Source organism: Erithacus rubecula (assembly GCF_903797595.1).
Source record: "Erithacus rubecula genome assembly, chromosome: 2".
NCBI classification, from domain to species: domain Eukaryota; kingdom Metazoa; phylum Chordata; class Aves; order Passeriformes; family Muscicapidae; genus Erithacus; species Erithacus rubecula.
In genome coordinates, this window is record NC_136685.1 from 85176701 (window position 1) to 85198679 (window position 21979).

At 38.1% G+C, this 21979-nt stretch overlaps 1 protein-coding gene across 4 annotated transcripts in view; it reads left to right on the forward strand.

The window, feature by feature from the left end:
* THADA (THADA armadillo repeat containing) overlaps positions 1-21979 on the forward strand; it is a 150116-nt gene that overhangs the window by 57872 nt on the left and 70265 nt on the right. For all 4 annotated transcript variants that reach the window (XM_079333023.1, XM_079333024.1, XM_079333025.1 and 1 more), the window contains exon 29: positions 6618-6786. In XM_079333023.1, the coding sequence (XP_079189149.1) occupies positions 6618-6786 (169 nt within the window). The remainder of the gene's footprint in view (positions 1-6617; positions 6787-21979) is intronic.

Below are 21979 nucleotides of genomic sequence, written 5' to 3' on the forward strand. Positions count from 1 at the left end.
TAAGGAAAACAAGTATAATGATATTTTAAAAAGCTGGTATTCTTTAAAAGGAGGAGTCTGAGTTTGAGAAGAATCACTATTGGGAAGGCTTTTTAGCATTGGGCTGGATACTTGTGGTGAGATGGCTGAAAGGGAAGTGTCTTTGAGAACCCAGATCCTTTGGATGCTTTCATGGGTCTGATGATATGTTTTTTTAATTACTCATATTGCAGTTTTGCTTGCAATCATCTGAAGCTGTGAAAATCATCACAAGGTGCTGAGACTTGAATTTTCCATTCAACTTCCCTTTCATGGAATTCAAAATAATGATAGAGTTGCTAAGACAGAAAGTAGTCTTTGTTTTGCTTTTTTCCTGTTTGGATAGTAAGTGGTGTGTTTCTGTTATTCTGCAGTTGTGGAACATCATGGTGACCATTTACAAATCAACAAAGTAGAAATATGGTTGTGAATGAAATTGAATTTTACATGATCTTGAGTTATGAGGAGTTGTTTTTTTCTCTAGAGTGCTGTGAACCAAAATGGAGGTTCTACCCTCATGTGGCTTCAATGATAGTTAAATAAACCTAGAGGCTTCCTACCTAGAGAAACTCTTTGAGATTTCTTAAGGGGAATTCAAGAACAGATGCCATTTAAATTGTGTCAGCATATTTCATAGGAAATCTGCATTTGACAAGGACATATTTCTGTTTCTCTGAAGTTTATACCCAGTATTAGTAATAGTTTTCATAGACTCAGATGTTAAAGATCCTGGGTGTTTTGGCTTGCTAAACCACAACAATTCAAGTTTCTGATGTTGATTCAGCTTGGTATCAGTTGGCCACTTGTTTACATTAACCTGGACCTTGGTGACAAGAAGAGAGAAATGTCTGTAATTTTTCCTTAGAAAGCCCTTGGAAACATATGGAGAAACAGCTCCTGGCAGAGCTTGTGGACAGCTTTCACAAATAAAAGCCTGTGTACTTTGCCTACATACTTTCTGCAATATTTATGGCTATTCTGCTTCATTAAGTGCTTGTGTGGAAAATACTGCCCTTACAAAAACAGAGTTTTATCTTAATTGCCCAAGTTGGAAGAATAAAATACTTAACACAGTGTATAAAGAGACTAGAAGTTTGGGCAACCATTAACTTCACTTTAAAGGAAATAGATAAGAATTTAGAGATTTAGTACTGCATATATAATGTGAAATTAAATTTGGCTTGTTTCTGTCCATGGTTTTGTTCAAACATTTTCTGAGCTACATTTATGGGTTGATTATAGATCTAAAACCTCCAGCAAACTGTTGCTAGTTCTGTAATATTTTCCTACTCTTCAAGGTAAATATTGAGAAGCTATATCAAGTCTCAGGTTTTTCTGGGTTTTTAATCTTAGATGAAAGAACAAAAAAATATCTTCTGGTCAAATACAGGTTTTCACAGAGAAATAAGTTTTTAAAATTAAATGCTTTGGATACTTTAATTGCTAAGAAACATTAAAAAAAAAAAGAAAAAGAAAACGGTTGTTTCCTTAAATAAAAGAACACAAACCAAGGGATTCAATAAATGAACAAAGGGAGCTGTAGATGCATGTGTAGCCAATTATCATTGATACTGCAGGAAACCTTACTCTCCAACTAACAAATAGGTACTGTCCTGCTGCTTCATCTACAGTATAGAAGTCCAAGTTACTTAATTGTGTGGAAGCATGAGTGTTATTTTGAATTCTATTTTTGGACTTCACTTAGCTTGAAAACCTGCCACACTGCGTTTGAAGTTGCTAAAGGTATTCCCTTAGAAAATAATTTGAAAGGGAAAAAATGAACTAGTATATAATCCTGAGGAATGCATACAGTGCTCTTGAATCTTAATAACCAAACTCATAACAGGAGCTGAATCTGATGCTAAATGCTTTTCTCTGTGATCTTTGACCACCATCCATGTTTTTCCCTGCTCTAATTTCTTAGTTTTAATTCCTGTTTAGGAATTGATGACAAAGCTTGGGTTGTAGAGTTGTATCATGGAGGAAAAACAAAATCTCCTTCTCATACCATCTACTGTGTCTATACAGAATCAGACAGAACACAATTTTTTTCTTAGAGTGCTTTTGTTAGGACTTTGTGGCACAACTAGCTTGAGGATTTAAAGAGTACTATCTATGTGACTTATTTATTTATATTTTTCAATCACTTTTATCTTTTAAAAGCTCTGGTGGCTGTTAAAATGCTTTTACCTGCAGGCAGAGGTGGTTGGTGTGAATTGCAAGGTCTTTCCTGCCTCATGCTGCTATCTTCTCCCAAACTCTTTGTGATGGTGGTAGAATACTTGGTTTGGCTTAGAAGCTCAGAGGCCCCTTCTGCAGAACATTCACTGTTTTATGAATAAGTCATGACATTGTTATTAATGCACAGATCATGTGACAACAGCAAGTAAAACATGGAAATAGACATTCTTCTCCTTGTTAGTCTTTCTAACAACTGTAGGAATTATTTAATATAGGGAACATATTTTCAGCAACAGGTGTAATTTTTCAAATTAATTCTACTCATTTATTTCTGTGACCTTTATCTAAAAGGTAATCCTTATTTGTGTTATTAATTTGGGTAATATGAAGTCTGTTGAAGTAGAGAAATAAGAAAGGGTGGAAAATAAACACATAGGAAACACCTGCAGGTTTGTTTTTTCTTTTTTTTTTTTTTTTCACAAAGGAAGCTTAAGATATTATTTGCAGCTAGTGTTCTGTTGTTTGTAGCCAGAGTAATAAATTAGATACTTTGATGTGCAGAGGAGTATGGAATCTTTGTGCCTTATGAGAGTTGGCCATAAATCACATCAGTTGGGAGGTGGTTCAGGATCTGAGGCTGGAGCTGGAACGGAGCAGTGGAAATGCATTGAATTGAATCTACAGTTACACGGAGCGAAACCTTCTCAGATTTATTGACTTTTTGTTCTTGATCATGGACTGTTTCAAGTAAACATGTTTACATCCAATTCCTCATGCACCTAGATAAACAGTACTGAGTTCAAGGTGAAATACTACAGTTGTTAATAGCCCTCAGGATTGAATAGAAGTACATCACATGAGAATTTTGCAAGTTTTGTTCTTGTTGCTGCCTTGAAGTATAATAAAATTAGGTTGCCATAATTTTTGTTTTTACATATAACAACATTTTAGATCATTCCTAGATTTTAAAGTCTGCTTATGTCAGACCTGCACATAAAGGTAGTGTCACATACTTGAAACACTTTCCCCCCATCACTCCCAAGCACCTTTCAAATCATAGAAGATGGGACAGTTTTAAATATGGCTTTGCACACACATCCATACTATCCAAATGGATGCAAGACTCCATTGCTCATATTTCCTGCACAGAGGATGAGCCTGGAGCAGATTTGCCTTGTGTTGTTGCCAGGTGAATCTCAGAGTCTGGATGGTGAAGTGCAAGGTTTGGAGGTCCTTTTCTGCCAATGTCCTGACAAGGCAACTGCTGTCACATAAATGAAACTCATCTCAGGGATGGCAGCATGCTAAACTGCTGTAGGAGAAGTAACCTGAGTAGTTTCAGAGCCTTAAAATTCTTCTTCCTTAAGCTGCTGGGTTTTGCTACAGATACAAACTAAGTTACTGTGATTGCCAAAATTGTGCAATAATATTTCTTGATGTAGCTTTTGAGATTACTTGCCATAATGGTTGCTAAATTCAAGATAAAAATTTTAACAACACAGGTAGTGACTCAGTGTTAAAATGTATGGTTTGGAGCTTGGTATAACAATGGGCAACAAGTTGCTGTATCTGGTTAGAATATTATTTTTCTGTTGCTCAGTTGTTTTATTTGCATTCAGTCTTTCTATCTTTTTTTGGTCCTGTTTAGTTTTATTTACAGGTAAGAGGTTAAATGTAAGTGGGATCCAGTAAAAATCAAAACTCTGTTCTAAGGTGCTGCTAGAGGATAGAAAAACTGGTATATTTTTTGACATTCTCCTGGCAAACTTCTTGCATGATTCAGGAATGAAGCCAAGTACCTTCAAAACATGAGAGATATACACCTAAGTGCCTTCAGGGTATGCAGAAGTTCAGGCATAGGTCACTAGTGGTGACTTGGCATGACATCTGGCATATGCCTTGAAAGGAGGAGTATTTTTTAAATATTATCAGTGCTGTTTCTTGCTGGGGAGTGGGGATTGGAAACAATTCATTTTCTTTGAGTGTTAGATTTAAAAATAAATATTTTAAATAAATGAGAAGAAACAGTAGAAGTCTTAATCCATCTCAGATTTGGGAAGCTGTTTGTTGATGTGAAATACCTTCCATGTGTTCCCATGCATGTTCCTATAAAGCACATAATTGCTCCTATGCTTTTGTGATGCTTTTGTTCCTTAGTACAGACTTCATTGGCCTGCTGTTCTCAAGGTGTGACTGCACCCTGGAGTGTCAGAAATTGTGCATGAATGCAGAGCAGGTGTGTAGGACAGTGGCAGGCTGGTGGCTGGGTTGCCCTTTGAGCAGGTAAGAGCTGTGGGATTGCATTTCCCTCAGGCACAGAATGTTGCAGAGCCAGGTCCACAGCATCCTGGAGGAGTTCTCCATGACTGGACACCTGTGTGTTTGCTCTGCAGGAGGAATTTAGGCAGATGAGAAAATTTTGCCTGTAACATGAAACTGCTTTCTTCTTTCAAAATATAGAGCAGTCACTTCTATTTTCATAATAAATTTGATAAAATAATAGAATGGAACTAAATTTAGCATGTAAAATACTGTATCTCCACATATTTAGGTACATGTGTTAAAAGTCTTTGAATTTTTAACAAGACAAAGAAGTTAAAAACAGGTTATGTAAAAATATGTAATAATTCATTGTACTGAGCTTGAGGAAAGTACCTTGCACAAATTAGAGGAAACCCTGGAATTCTACCCATTTTAAATTCCTCCTGTGAAAACATGTCAGATTCCTTGGTATCTGTAAAAGGTCATAAACAAAATCAAGAAAATGTGGTTCAGCAGAGCTGAAAGAATGGTTGCAGACAATCACTTTTTAGGTTGCAGTTTACTGTGAAGTAGAATTAAAATGTTTTTGTTTAAAAAAAAAAAAAAGGAAGTTCTTTTAGGAATAGCCAAACTGAATTTCTTCTTGCATCCTGTCAATACAGGATTGAAGCTTTTCCCTGTGGCAGAACTTCTGATTGGGACTGTTCTGCTTTAGCAGCCTGTTGTGAAGGATGGCCAGCCTTTGAAAAGGAAATGTAAAGATGGTCTTTGTAAAAATCACAATAGAACATACAGCCTTATTTGCAAGGGTGCAAATTGCTTCAAAAACCTGTTGTTCAGAGGATAGTTCCTCTCTCTAGTTCCTCTGAAGGAGATCTGTCTCTTTCAGGCATGCCATGCCATAATATATCTATTTCAGTTAAGACTCTTCAGTTTCTTAGTGTTCAAAACCCTATTAATTTGGTTGATGGTTCAAGATGGAACACGTTCTCTGTATGTCTTCCATGTGAACTAAAGTAGACTACTGCTTTGAGTACTGATTTAAATTTGCTACAGATAGTTGGGAATTTAGAATACCTTTGAATTTCTTTTAAATTTTTAAAGTATGTAGGCATGACTCTGCAGAGTTTTTTGGGGTTTTTTTCAGCAGAGGTCAGAATCATTTTGGCAGGGAATAATCTCATCTACTTGGGGTTGTGTAAGCTGAAAATACATAGGAAGCAATTCAGGAAAGGGATGAGAGTATTAGAGTAGGGATAGGCCGTCTCTCGAATCATCACAATCATCTAGGATGTATCAGAGCATAACTTCAGCTGCACTGCATTTTCCATCACCTAAGACATTTGGCCTTTTATGTCTCAACCCTCTAGTAGTTTTTTCAGTTTTCTGGGTGGCTGAATTGTACCTGCATTACCAAAACTGACAAATGGAAGAATTGCTGGCTTCGAAAGACTTAGCCTAACCTGCTTCAGGACTTTTACTCATGTCAGTTTAGTATACATGCTACTGAAGTAGCATATGACTGGTTAATGTGTTATTGTTAGTTCATTCTGTATGTACTTTCATAAATCTTCAGCCTGTCATCAAAACCTTAATAGCACTAAAAGATAAAATATTATTTTTGACATTTGATTTATATGGGATCTTGCATCTTGGCAGTTAATTTTAAGTAAAAAGTAGTTTTCTTTTAGGTACTAATTGGAAATAAGGGAAAATTATTTTACAATGTGTCTTTTATTTCCTGCTATTGAATGTGTTCTAAAAACCACTGGAATGTTTGCCCCACAGTTTAGTAGACGCCGTGTTGTGTTCTCGTAGAAACGTCTGATTAACAACATGGAGCTAACAGTTTAAGTCAAACCCATAATACATTTGAATGTGATTGGTAAGTAACATAAACATCCTGAAAGATGCTACAGGACTATATTCTTACCTGTTTAATGGCATAATTGCATTATTTCCTTTTTATTTTTTGCTTTATGTAAGCACCAGAACTTGTGAATGAAAACAGGTCCACTGGCACAGCTCTAGTGTGACTTGTTTCCCGGCTGAGGCTGAACGCTGGGTTTGTGAGAGCTGTTTCAGTTCCATTACCCCTGGCTGCGTTGCAGCAGCCGGTGGTGGCTGGCTCCAATGGAGGTGTCTCTGTTTTCCAGGTGCGGGCAGTCCCCCGTGTTCCGCTGCCGGGCGATGGCCGGCCGGGCGCTGGTGCCTTTGGTCATGGCCGGCGAGGCGGCGCGCACGCTGCTGGCGCTGCTGCGCGGGCTGCCGGCCCCCGCCGCCCGCCGCCTGCGACACAACGCCCTCCACGGCACCCTGCTGCAGGTAAGCTGCCCGCTCCGCTGACACTCATTGGCCTTCCTTTGGGAGGGATTTGGGGTTCGTTTGGTTTTTACTCTAGGGGTTTCTTTTTACCATGAGTTGTGCTTAACATTCACACGTTGTCAAAACATACGTGATGACTGCTTTTGAGTTCATTCTGTCAATGATAAATGTAGAATGCACATTTCAGCTGTCATTTCAAGGTAGTAAGCTGTAAGTAATAACATTTACATTTCATATAATGTTTCATCTCCTGAGATTGAAGTGCTTTAAGAGCAAATATCCCTATCTGAACGTATTTACAGAGAGATCTGTGTTACTTGCCCAAAACGACTGAGCAAATCCAAGGCAAAGCTGGACTCCATGCACCAATAGCATTGTATATGTATTCAGACTTGCTACTTATCCACATAATTATTCATTACTTCATTTGCTTTCCTGCTACAACAGCTTCCTGTCAGTGTGCTCTACAAGTTGTGGTAAGCTTTATACTGTTGTCTTCTGGAAACATTCTGGACTACTGCCCACTTATCAGAAATTTCTTCATTCTCCATATATCATTCCCATGGTTTATGGGAGTCAGCTCACTGTGTTCCATTTTTAAGCTATCATGGTAATAAGTTACTGATTCTTATTGCCTGTTTTTCACAAGCAATCCTCCAACAAAGCCATATTGTATATGATCAGCTCTGTTGGTCTGTCTTAGTTGGCAAGCTTTCCAGGTACACATTCCCACTGTAAGCTGTGTGCTGGCATTTATATGGTTGTTTTGATTTGGTTTTTAATTGTATTTCTTCCAACACATTATTTTCTTTAAAAATCAAGACTTTAAGGAAATCCAGGAAATGAGTGAAGTCGCTCTAGGGCTGTTAATGTCAGTTTTACCTTTAAAGGGTTTCATGCAGTTCAATCTGGATTTAGATGATGGTTGGTCACAGTGAAGGGTTTTGCAGGATGTGGGATGGACTCCTGCTCTGAAAAGCACCTGATACATGCAAGTGATTGGACCTGTGAGCTGCTGTGTCTGTGTGGGAAGGGGGGATTGCCATCCTCAAATTAGCTGTGCAGCCCTGCTCTGTCACATCTCCTGAAGTGTTAGGAAGAGAGGGTTGTTCCAACAGTGAGAATGAAATGCTTTCACAATCCAAAATGATAACACTACTCATGAGGGTGTGGACTGGCAGTAGTGTATAGAGTTAATTGCCTTCTTTTCAGCTACCTGGAAAAAAAATAATCATTATGGAGGGTGGATATGAAACAGAAAAGGATGATCTAGTTTTTAATTCAGTATTGCTAAAATGATCTTACACATAGGTGTAGGGAGCTTTCCACACCTGTGAGGTGAGAGATATTCTCAGAGCTTTAACCTGATTTTTCATCAGTTTGAGCAGCTACTAGGAGCTGCTGCTTCAATTTGTACTGCCCAAGGAGAGAACAGTGCTGTCAGAGAATGATATTCTTCCAAAAAATGTCAGTTGCACCATAACAGTTCAGTGGTTTGGTTTCTCACATTTGTCTTGGGCTTTGCTGTTATTGCTTATGAACCAAGGGTGCTCAAAATCTTTATTTAATGCTTAATTTAATTTAGTGTATGGCTGACATGTATGGCAACTATGTGTTGCTAGCTTAAGATAAGAAAACATTTAGAAGAAATGCTGTAGGGTGGTAAAGATGTGCAGAAAATGGAGGTAAGGCAGTGATTTTTGTTGTAGCTCCAAATTACCAATGGCAGGTAGTTCAACCTGTAGTTAGCTTGCACCTTCATTAAGCAGTACAATGAGGAAAGTATTTTTAGAGGTTACTGGATGCCTGGTTTCAATTTTCTTTTTATCAGTGTTAATTGGGACTTGCAAAGCTGCTGGTAAGGTATATTGAAATGTAGAAAATTTTTCTGGGGACTATTGGTTAAAGCACTGTTTCCCAGAAGGCTTACTTGAAGAGATGGTGATCTGGCAGTGTTGAAAACTGTTTGCACTGCTTTTCCATGACACAGTGGAGGATTTATCATCCTCCTTGATATAAAGCCAAAACAAAAATCTCTACTAAAAAGAGAAAGTCTGTACAAAACTCAATAAAATATACATTTTTCCAGCAATGCAAGGCCAATATCTTTTGAAAATGGAATTCAGTAATTTCATTTGTTCGGTTACATGAGAAGCTACTAAGTTCATTGCTCAAGTTTTTTATTTCAGTGTTCATATACTGTCAAGTTCTGAAAAGGAAGGCTGGAATTACTCAGAATTAGGTGGCAGTGCCAGATGTAGTAAATCGTGAAGGTATATTTCAGTCATGTTTCAAAGTTATGTAATCACTTCAGATCTGTTGCAAGCCAAATGTTAATTTATAGAAAGATAATTCAAAAACAGTTCAGCATGTAGTGCTTGTCCAGACATAGCTTGGTTTTCAAAATACTTTGATTGCCAGTAAGTGTTTTTTTTTGACAGTGGATGTAGATGTGTTAACTTCAGACCTCTGCATTATGTGAAAACATCTTTTTCTCCATGGTGTTTTAACTGTGGCTCAATTTGCCTAGGAATATGAATGCACATGAGGATAAAATAACACTATGCTTTACAGATTTTATACAACATCTATTTTTCAAGAATTACTTGAGGGATGCTGCTGCACTCTAACACTTGGGCATCTGATGGTATTTTCAAGAGGTAGTTCTGCATCAAATGTAAACAAATGCACTGACTGAAAAAAATCTTTTCTATGCTTAATGTTTCCTTTATGTGTACAATTTTTTACTCCATAATCCACATCGGTCTGGGTTGCTGGAAGTAAATAAATTTTCTAATTCACAAGAAAATGCAGAAATTTTGTACTAGCTTTTTTGGCTAATGAAACATTTCTGGCTTAAGACCTAGGCTTTATAGCTGATCAGCTGAGAGGAAGAGCTCATCCAGAGCTTTGTGTAGGGACTTCTGGAAGAGTATCAAAATTTGACTAGGGAAATCTTTGTTTGTGATTCTTTTTGACTTTTGGCAGTTGCCAAGGAACTTACAAATATTTGTGAAGTTAGTGAGGTTTCCTTATCAGAGGATCAAATGTTCTTTTGACCTTCTGCGTCTTTGGGATTGGAATTTCTGCAGTATATATTCCATCTTTCCAGAAAAATTGAGAAATTCAGAGTGAATTAGGCAAGGCTGCCTTTTACCTTCACATCCCCAATCAGTCATTCCTTGGATTGAGTTCCAGCAGAGCTCCTCTCCTTGTTTCCTGTGCTGCTTTTATCTGGGAGTTGTCACCAGCACTCTCTCAGGGGTCTCTGGGTTGCTTGCACGGTGCTGTCTCGGTCACCCCCAGCTGCCAGGTGCTTGAAGCCCCCCTAGAGGAGCAGGGCCTGGTGGCACAAGGCTGTTTCCAGCTGTCTGTAGAGCCCCTTGTCCACTTGTTCTGCCTGGTTTGGCAGCTTGTAGCAGACACTCCCTGCAGTGTCACCCACACTTCAGTCCTTAGCTGTAAGCTCCCAGCTGGCTCGTCATCCATCCCCAGGCAAAGCTCTGTGCATTCCAGTTGTTCTGCCACAGGGCTCAACCCCACTCTTCCCATCTTCCCTTCCTGTTCTTCTAAAGAATGTGCATCCCTCCATTGCATTACCCCAAACATGTCAGCTATTCTATCTTGTCTCCATGATCCCAGCAAGACCACAGACTGCAGCTGCATACAGACCTTTTAATTCCTCTAATTCTTTAAACCCTTCCTTTGGGTGCTTCGAAGTGAGGAAGAGTTACAGGGACCCTATAAAGATTTTTCCAGAAAACAAGGCAACACCTTTATTTCATCTGGTTGTGAGTTATTTATGATGATTAAAACACCCTCCCAAATGCATAAACTTGCAGATCGGTTTGCCAAGGAAAGCAGATGTTAGACTTCAGCTTTTTGTTTTTATCTCGAGAGAATCAGTTAACTTGATTGATGCTGGATTTTTAAGCCTGTGTGATGTGCATAGTTGGAGAATCCAGTTGTTTTTAAGTACAGTGGAATAGCAATAGTATGACTGGAGCTTTCAGTCACGGTTCTGTGCTTATTAGTTTCCAGAAATCTTTTTCACATTTGTGTGCTGGAAAAATCTGTACTCCAATGAGAGTGTGTATACCCTTACATGCAGTTCAGATCAAGAAGAATCCACTGGGCAGCTGCCATTAATCATGAGCAGATGTAATTACTGTTAAGGTTTATTTGCTTTTCAAATGAATGAATCTGCACATCAATTGACTCATTATCTTGTGTTTTATCAGTTTGATCTTCACATACACTTTGGCAAGCCTACAGTTACATATTTTCAGAACACAGGGGATAAGGTCAATGAAAGTTATTAAAAGATACATTGTTTTCATTAACTTGTCTGTGCCTTGTTCTGAAATGTTGAAGGTACCTGCTTTACTTTCTACATGTTGACAGTGTCTAGCTTAAGATTGAGATACAAACCTGTACAAAAAGGTTTGCTTCTCTTATTTGGCCGTTCTATTTGAAGAGCTTTTTGCTTGCTTCTCTTCAGTATTTTTTGAGCATGGATTAGGAAGAAGGAGGATTCAGTGACTTTTCCCTCATCCCTTGCTACTTTTATATGGAGGGAACCACATGACTTGGTCTGTGTGCCTCCATTTGCTGCCTTCACCAGGAGATGGACTGCACAGTCCAAGATAAAGCTTTTGATAGCAGTTCCTGGCTGCACATGTCATTAAAGAAAATTGCTGTCTGGAATCTGCTTTGGTCATGATAAGTCTTTTCATTTTTGGTGGTACTTTGTACAAGCAATCAAACAACTGCATAGAATATATATTTTTTTTAAAATCCTCTGCTGGTGTGTCATATTCTTGCAGATGGATCCTTCCTGTTATGACTGGTTTTGGTCACTTGCTATAACTCAAATGTCGCAGAAATTCTGCTGGCTCTGCTGTGGTCCCTAGGAGCATCTCTATCCCCCATCTTCTCATCTGGGGCTTGGCTGGTAGCTACTCTTCTTCTCAATCTCATCTTCCCACTTATTCCTGTTACTTTGTCACTCCTACTGATTTATCCTGAGATTTGTTCCCTGAACATATGCCAATGTTTTGCATTGCAAGAGAAAAACTGTATTCCTTCTCTCTGGGGATCTGTTCTTAAAGACATGCAAAATATAACTGGCAGATGAAACAGAGAATTTGTTAGGCTTTGGTGCAAGGTTAAAACTTCATGAAGATAAAAATGGAAATTCACTTACTTAATGTTGTTTTGAGTGTCAGCAATCAGCAGTCATTTGCTCTTCACAAATTGTTATGCTTAATATTCAAACTTTCTCCAAACTTAATTTTTATCCACAAAGTTCTATGGTGCTAGAGCAGCCAGCTGGTTCAAAGAAGGGTGTGTTTGTGTGTGTAAGGTTGATTTTTCCTTGTTTGTTTGTTTTTTGTGATCACTAATTCAAACAGTTCTGTTAAGCATATGAATGCTTAAGTTTTGTGCAAGGAATGCTGTTTTGATATTTTGAACCTTTTTGTTTAGTTTTTGAAACAAGCAATACTTGCTCAAGTCTAAAGAACAGAATGAGTCACATTGACTCAGTTGCATGTGACAGAAATTAGACTTATAGGAGATACTGGGCTTCATAACTCTTTACATTACTTAACATTCATTTTAATAATCAGGCTTCTTACAGACTTCATTGGGTCAAGAAGCTGGCAGTTACTTTTCAGGGAATAGCAGCATCTTATAGAACTAGTCCCACCTCTCTGAAAACTCTTTAAAGTGAAAGAATCTAGCACCTTTGTGTTAAAAGACAATAATATGATTAAAACACTTGCATGGTTGCATGGTAGGTTTTTCTGTAGAGGACTTTTGTCATAGAATCATGGAATTGTTTGGGTTGGAAGAGATCTTAAAGATTAGGTTCCAACCCCCTGCCCCCGGGTTTCTCCTACACTAGAGACCCATCTGGCCTGCCCTTGAATACTATGAAAGTCATATATGATTTCTTTTTTTTTTCTTTTTTTTTTTTTTAGAGTTTATTGAATACTTCAAGGTTTGTGCAATGGTAGAACTTCAAATTATCTGTATCAATTCTTTGGATACACTGATTCTTTAAATCTTAATGGAGAGCTGGAAGAAATTATTTAAAGATGAAATAATTGATTTAAAGGATGGTTGGAGCCTTCATTAGAGCAGGACAGGAACACAACCTTCTAACAGCTGTACTGGGTCATGTAAAGAGTTGTCTGAGTCAGGGTGCTCCCTCCAGCAAGGACTGATAGCACAAGCCTAGGAAAAAGAGTAAGGCAGATGAAGCAGCTGGACAAACATCTGCATGTGCTGTCTTAACTTCCAGCACTTTTGAGCCAGAGATGTATGGATGCGACTTTTTGGAAGGTAAAAGTTTAGTACATTATGGTACTAATGAAAAGCAGCATTTCAGGATGAAAACATGAGTATGTTAGGTAGTTTAATTATCTGGCAGAATTGTTAAGACAGGTTGTTGTTGATGAAAGTAATGAAAGTAGAGTGCCTAATGAATGTGGATTCCTCTTTCCTTCCTTTGAGAAAGGGAGGATTTTAGCTGAAATGGCTCCAAAGGAAGGTCAAGCTTTAGGTATTTCAGATTGTGATCACTCTTGTGTTTTATGAGTTTAATACTTGAATACTTACTCAGAGGACTAAATGTAGCTTAAATAATTTGAAAATAAAGCAGGAAAGAATGATGCATGAAGGAGAACTCCCATGCAGTCACCGGACCTTCCTTTTATTGGACTGAATAGGTAATAAAACCCCACAGACACCAGTGACTAGGGTGTGAGAATATGAGGAGACAAGTCAAATACATTTTGAAGGTCATTATGGATGCTGGTCCTTGTTGCTGGGTGAAAGAGAGAGGTGTACTATTTATTAATTTCACCTAAAATTCCTTAATGTGAATTAGCAGCAGTGGCCATATTTTTTTCTTGTTTTGATTTGAAGACAGAAGATCTGCAGATTCTGAGAGAATGAATGCAGAAGTAGTGTGTTGTTTACTTGGCTTTATTCAGTAGCCTAGAAACATTGTCTATGGTGAATTACATTTTATTTGTCTTGGCAGTAAAGTTTGAAGTGTAGCAGTTCAGTGTTGGCTTATAAAAACTCAATATAGTAAACAAACCTTACATTATCTACTGATCAAAGAAATAAACCTGCTAAAATTAAATGTTTTCCAGTGAAACTTCCTTTCAGCTGTTTCTTTTCTAACTTAAGTTTTTAGTGTTCAAGATAAGCCTTACTTTTAAGATTAGTTCAAACAGAAAAGAAATACTGATGTCAAGTTGGAAACATTCACTTATATGGAGCTGGCAATAACAGAACAGTTGTCTCATTTCTCTATGTTGTAAATTCATATTGACTGTTACAAAAGGGTACACTGATATAAGGAGGCAGTAAGCATTTGAGAATGAGATTTGTATCTGTGAATGCAACAGAAATGCAGCTGAGTTCCAGGAATGGGAGGAGGCAGTCTCTGAGAGTCATTGATGAAATTTTGCCAGAGGTTTTCCTTCAGCTGTTTTTTTTTTTAATTAAATAAAACAAACCATGGAAAAGACACGTAATCCGACTGATAGACTGGACAGCCCTGCTAGTTGTACATTGCTTTGAAGTTGCTTTAACTGTAATTAGTAATGCTCCCAAATATTGTCTCTGACTTCCTAAGACATTTCATCACTTTTCAAAAGGACATAGATGTACATATCTCTTAGAACTCTATTAGATCTTTTCAGCTGAGTTTATTGAGTCTTTTATTGTGTGTCTTCCTACAGCAGCTAAGGATATGCAAAGAGGCTGTTGTTGTAACCCTTGTGGTTCCCATCTTTCTAGTAAAAAAAAAAAAGGAAAAAAAAGCCCATGGTTTAGTACAGAATGAGCAAAATCCATCAGTCAGTGGAAACAACTGCTGTTTTATTTGAGAGGTAAATGTAATAATGATTACTCCGGGTTGTGGCAGGGAGAGTTTGCCAGCTACCCCCTCTGTACAGGGAGAGGGATGCCTTGATGGATGTACTGCTTCCCTCTCTCCCATACCCTAGATTTTGACACTTATTACTCTGGTTATGGTAAGCAATTGCTTTGCAAACATTTTGGCCTTCCTATTCTAGTACACCTAGTTCCACTCCTTTATGAATAAAAGCTCCTGCAAGCCTGCTAGCAGAGGTTTTGGGTACTTGTGTTTGTGTGTGTACATTTGAGGTACCCTGCCTGGTGTTCAGTTACAGCCATCCACACGTCCATACAACTGGCATCTCTAGTTGTGTTTGTGGATAATTGTGCAGTGACTGAAAACACTATCTATGAATGTGGTTATATAAAACAACCTTGGTTAGGTGTTAACAAAGAGAAATACTCTCTATAGATAAGGTTTTCACACTGGATACATTATTTTGTCTTTAAATGATAGACATGTGAGAAACAAATAACTTTCAGCACAGTGTTTTGCTTTTCATTACTGAAGTCTTCCTGAAGAGAGTTGAACTATTCTAGGCACTGGCTGAGTAATTTGATTTAGACCTCCCAGAACAACAATTGAACTGTTGTGAAGTCTGAATTTTTAAGCGTTCCATTCTGTGCATATTTCTTGCACCTGTTTTGTATTATGAATCTATGAGTATCCCTCATGATTAGTTAGGAAAGCAATCCTATCACTCTGTCATTGGCAGAGGATGTTTTTACAGTTGGGAAGGGAAAAGTTAAAACTTGTAAAGCTTACAGAAGATATAATATTCTCCTAGGTAGTGCAGTGGATTAATTTAGTATTACATGTAGTTCATTTTTCATCTCCAAAAACGTGTTTTCCATCCAACCCACATGGGATTTTTTTTCCTTCCTTTTGATCTAGGAACCATGTCTTTAAAACTTTCAAGAGCCAAAAGAAAGATAATCCTGAATACACTTTGTGGGTATACTCTTAAAAATACCTATCCATGATAAGTTCTGACTGCTTGAGGATATATGAAAAATACTTATATACAGTGAAACCTTTTTCCTATTTTCTGTGTTTTTAGAAGTTAAGGCTATAGTGAGGAATAGGGGGAGGTGCCTTCTGTGGTTTTTGGAAGCTCTCTCAGCCTGTTTACAAAAGAGAAGAATCTCCTCCATGAAAGGAAAAGGAAGCTGGGAAGATGTGCTTTCAAAAAAGTGCAAAATTCAGGAGAACCAAATGAAGAGGGATGAGTGCTTGTAAGTGGGTAACTACTCAGTAAGGACTTACAAATGTTGAAGACAGGATGCAAGAATCTTGAATACTGGCAAAAAAAAAAAATTGAAAGGAGGAAAGGAGGGAAAACCTGGAAATCTAAAGAAGTGAGACAAAATAAACCAAAACACAAAAAAGACACTTTTCTGATATGTGAAAATAGATATCAAGAGGACCAGTGCATCAAATCACTTAGTGTGCTTTCTCTGTCTTAACCAATTTAATGCATGTTAATTGCTTTGGTTTTTTTAAATATTTGTAGGTCACAGGCATTTCTTGCAGTGGTGTTTCTTCTTTATATATGTAAGTATTTTTAAATACCATCATTTTTGAAGAAGTTATTGCTGTGCTAAAATTTTCTAGGATTTTTTTTTTTCACATAGCTGTTTGACCTAAAGTGTGGGGTTTTTTTTACTAAAGCTCTAAATGACTGAATCTTCAACTTGAACATACTCTGTAAATGTGTTCCTTTGGTTTTGTTCCTTCAGTGCTGTTTATGCAGAGGCCAGAAAAGAATGGTAAATGGATATCCAGGGCAAGGAGAGGTTGTACAGAAATTTGACAGACAGAAAGTACATGGGACAGAAAGTTTATGTGAGTGTATGGTTAACAAAGAGAAGCTGTGTTATGGTTGTACCTAGTGGTGGAGAGTTTACTTGGAGGAGCAGGAGTGGTGCCTTGCTGTAAGGATGTCTGCAGGTTTTGCTTTTAGGTCAGGGCAATGTGGGGAGCAAAGCTCTTCTGAAGCACAGTTTGTTTTCCACTGTCTAGTATGACATGCTTCCAGTTCTGGAGCATTTCTGCTAAAACCCTCAACTAAAAGTCAGTGATGCTGAACTGGGAGGAGCTGTCAACTCCCTTGAGGGCTGAGAGGCCCTGCAGAGAGATCTGAACAAATTAGAGAGATGGGCAACCACCTACTCTATGAAGTTTAACAAAGACAAGTGCCCAATTCTGCACTTGGAACAAGGCAGTGTTGTGTGCATAGACTGGGAAACGGGAAGTTGAATGACAGCTCCATGGAAAGGAACTTTGGGTCCTAGTTGATGACAAATTGTGCATAAGTCAGCAGTGCCCTGGCATCCAGGAGGGACAGCCCTGTCCTGGGAGCATCAGGCACAGCATCACTGGGTAAAGGGGGGGATTGTCCTGCTCTGCTCCCCTCTGCACTGGGGAAGCCTCACCTTGAATATTGTTTGCAGTTCTGGGTGCCACAGTACAGGAAAGATATGAAACTATTAGGGATGTCCATGGGGTTGATGAGGGGCCTGGAGGGGAAGCTGTAGTAGAGTGGCTGAAGTCACTTGTTCTGTTCAGCCTGAGGAAGAGGAGACTGAGGGGTGACCTCAGTGCAGTGTGCAACCAGTGTGCAACTTGTTTGGGAGGGGAAGAGGAAGAACAGGTATTGGCCTATTTACTCCTGTAACCAGGAATCAAGGAAATAGCATGGAGCTGAGTTGGGAGAAGTTCTCTTCAGAGAACGGTCCCAGCAACAGCCTGACAGTTCAGGAAGCACTTGGACAGTGCTCTCAACCACACGGTGTGACTCTTGGGGATGGTCCTGGGCAAGGCCAGAAGTGATAATAGTGTGGATTCTAAGCTGGGTGATGAAAAATGTGGCATCCAGTGGAGTTACAGGCAGCTCTTGGGCTTGTAATACCCTTCCTTAGGTGCTGGCAACAGTCTAGGTGTGCTCTAACTGCAGAAGACAGCAAGGGAGATGCTGAGAGGGTGAGGGATGCTTTTAAATTTATCACCTGCCAAGATCCCTCCTTTTCTCTACTTCATAAAAAGTGCCAGTTGTCTTTGGATCATCAGAGTCTCCTTGATGTTTGGGAGTGTGGAAACCTCCCTCACGGCCTTAAGCAACCAAAGAATTAATAAGACTTCTGAAGGAATGATAAGCAGCAGGTGCTTCTATTCTGCCCTCCCTAGTTCCTTCTCAAGCTTGTGCCTGTGTTATCTCTACCCTGCTTCCTCTGGCACCCTCACTATCAACTGCCTCCCACCAGCTCTTGTTTCAGATGTTTGCTCCTTTTTATCTCTGTTTTGGACCTCATCCTCTGTTACAGAATAGCTGCTGTCATGGTATTTTGTTGCTTATTGCACTGTAGTAATTACCATGCTGTCAGAAATGCAGGTCAAATGTATCTGTAGATTGATTTTACTCCAAAGTGTAAACTTTAGATTCAGTACATCTTCACATCTGCAATGAATGTCTCAATCTCTGTTTGGCAAGTAACCCCTGCATATTGTAGTGATTTCTCAAAGTGGAAAGGAAAGTTTAATGTGTTGCATTCAACACTGAAGCATCTGATATAAATGGAAGATATTGACCTTTTGTAGTTCATACGAAGTTTTATTTGAATATGGTTGAATTCTCTCAGCACCTTTTCTTCCTTTCACCCGTCCAAATGCATACATTTGTTTAGCTTTATAATATTAAATTTATAGTCCTAAAAGAGAAAAAAATTAAGGTAGCAAAGGCCTACTTCTCTCCATCCCCACAAAACACTTCTGTAGCAAACAAAACACCCGTTATGTGCTCATCTCATGTTTGTATAGTGCAGACAATCTTTCATTTATTCTTGCAAGTTTCTGTCCATCTTGTTTCATTGGTGAAGCAGACACTGCTGGCAAATAGAACAGGAAATGTAAAGAGCACAATGTTCACTTATTTTTATTCCACAGGAAGTATGGGTGGAGCTATGCTTGAGTGCATGCTGGATTTTTGTACCTATTGAATTTTGTGCCATAAGAAATAAACAGGTAGAGCCTTTGCTCTGTGGAATAAAGCCACTTCTGAACCAACACCAACTCAAGACAAAGCAGAAAGATTAAATCACATTGTCAGTATGCTATGTGGAACATGCAACATACTTAATACTTTTTATGTTATTGTGTCAAGAGAAAAGTAAGTAATATCAGCATGAAAATGTGTGTACTCTGGTGATTCTCCTGTTTTCCCATCTAGTAAATGCTACCTACTTCCAAAAAAAGCCTCAGGAAGATGTGAGATGGGCATAGTGACTCTAAAAAACTTCACATATGCACCCCGTTGCCAGATTATTGTTAGACTTTGTTATTTCCTGATGTACCATCTAATAAAAAACACATGCTCTGTGTGTATATCCTGTCTCAACATAAAACTGCAGCCCATAAAAAATCCTGAAGCATTTAACAGGAAGGGACTTTGTGTAATCACCTTGGGGTACCACTTTCTTATGGGAGCCTTGCTGAACTCATAGGATTTCAAACCTTCATGATGGTACTAATATTAAAAGTGGCCATCAATAGAATGAAATGCATCAAGGGCTTCCAGCAATAGAAGCACCTTTTTTAATTTGCTGGTTTGAGAAAATAATTTCTATTTCTTAACTATCATATTTTAAGCTATTATTTTAAAATTAATCAAAATAAAATAAGTTTGTAGATATTAGGAACTGAGGAAGGAAAGTGGTTTTGAGTGAGTTATTTCTCTTGGATATTGTACTGTAATTAGAAACATTTAAAAATTATATTGCAGCATCAAGCAGCTTCAGTTGTTGCAAGTGAAAGAAGTTCATGAAAGCCAAAATGAGCTTTTTATGTTTACTTAGTTTTGAAATATACACAATATAGTATTCACTGGTCACTGGTGAGGAAAAAGCTGCTATCTTTGAGACATCACAGTGCTTTTAGCAATAAAAGGAGAATATTGATTTCTCTGAAAAATTGGAAGTGTTGTTAAAAGTAGTAGAGACACAGTACTAAATAAGGAGACACAACTACAAAGTCATGTAGCTCTTAAGAGTTATTTCATTTTCATAACTTTTCATTTTTCTGAAAAGCCCTATTGTGCTTATAGAGAAGAAAAAGAAATTGTTTAAGTTAGTCTTTGAGACAAATACATTGAATATATAGCACTGTCATTTAAACCAACTTGATACAAGAATTTAATAGTTCTAATGACATTTAAAGCTGTTTTCAGTCTTGTATAATGTGGTACTTCATGAACAGTTGTAGTAGAAGTTAATTTCCTGTAAAGTTGAATTTTTGAAGTTCTGTGATCACATGGTCCAAATAAATGATCTCATCCTAAAAATTTCCTAAATCAAGTTACAAATGTTCCTAAATCTATCATGTCTAGCTCTCAGCAGTTACAGCAGTAACTACTTGGGGTTTTTTTACTCTCAGAGTGCCCTAAGCTATTAAATTTCCTCTGAAAGGGAGATATTTGTAATTGCCACAGCCTTTAACACCTTTTCCATCAGCTCTTTGACTACTTGAGTCTTGCTAATGTTTTTCCATCAGCCTTTTCCTTTCAGAGGAGTTTATGTTCCATCCGAGTGTTATCTTTTAATTTGGTTTTATATCAGTGATACTTAAAAGATTGGATAGGACAGCAGGAAGAAAGGCTTAGATGTTGGGAGTCAGTCGTATATTTCTGCATTCAGTCATGAACAAGGCTTATAATGGGGTTATCTACATAAAAAAATCCAGGGGTTTTACACAGCTTTGTTGAATAGAATTGCAACACCATGATTGTGCACAAAAATCCTCAAAACAGTTGCAGTGCTTCAATTTTAGAAGCATAAAGCACTTTGGAGGTGTCCCTGAATGATGCTATTCAATTGTGGTGCTGTGAGCACACAGGGAGGTGAGTTAGACAAACTTGATTTGGGTCTTTTTCTTTAATTAGCCTGGTTTCATGTGAACAAAATAGGTTATTTTGGGTGACAAATATGAAGTTTTCACAGTTTGTACAGTAACTAAAATAAAGGTGATAAATTTGAGGATTTTTTTCATTTCTTTCATGGTTTATAAAACAAAACAGTCATACTCAGTATTGCTACTGTATTGTAAACAATGTTGTCTGTAGGGAATTTCTTACAGGTTTATATAGTGAAAACTGTAATGTCACCAATATGCAATTTATTTTTATCTTTTAACTTGTTTAACAAAGAGCTTTTACTCTGTTAGCTGTAACTAGAAGAGAACTCATCCTTCTTAACATCAAGTAAAATTTATAAATAGGTGGGCTCCCCTTTTGCAGCTGGTTGATAATTTTTAATGTATTGTAAAGCCAATAAGACTTACCAAGTGCACAGAAAATGCATAATGGTGTTTGGAGAGGGGAAGAGGAAACTTGGTTTCAAATAAAGTTACTTTGTTTTTTCAAGTGCAGTTAAACTATGGAAGTTTGGGGAATTTTAGTAGACTCTTTAACTACCTCTGTGAATTCCCTAACATCTGACATGTTCTTGATAGTTCATTTTTTTGCCAAATTAAAATATGTGAGTTTATTTGATGCAGTCATACTTTGTACTGTTATATGTGCTTGATTGTAATTTGAGCTCTGTAGTAAGTTTTACTACTTAAAAACCAAAAAGTATGCAGCTTTATGGGATGATTCTTCAACATAAACCATCAATTCCTAGCATAATCTCTTGATAACCAGTGGATGCTTTGTGATCAGGATTGAGGACAGGGTATGGAACAGACACCTCTATAAAAATGGTGATAAGGGAGATGCACACAAGATGTGTGTGATGAGGAGCCATTCAATGTGTGGCACCTCTTAGCTGCTTTGTGTCAGAGATTATGAACAAAATCCTGGGAACATGAATGAGGGTAGCAGTGCCTTCCATTCGCTTCAGTTCTGCCAGGTTCAGACTGAAGTGACTTGAAACCACAGGCTCTCCCTGGATTCTGGTTTAGTTTATCTAAAGGTAGTAAAATGAAGTGTTTAATCTGTTAACTAAAGAAACTGTTGATTTTAGTGGGTGGTTTTGCAATTGCAGCCACTGGTAAAATACAGAAGTGACAGGACGTGGCCTGTGGAGTGGTGGGTGAAGGTGAACACAAACAGGACCAGATTGGTACTGATTGCAAAGGGATAACAGTGAAGAACCCATTGAGATACTCTTACCACTTGTGTTTGGTGTTTATTTGGATGAAAAAGGGTATGAAGTATCCTAATAGTCCCTTCCATCACTGATGCAGAGTGCTTTTCAGCTGCCT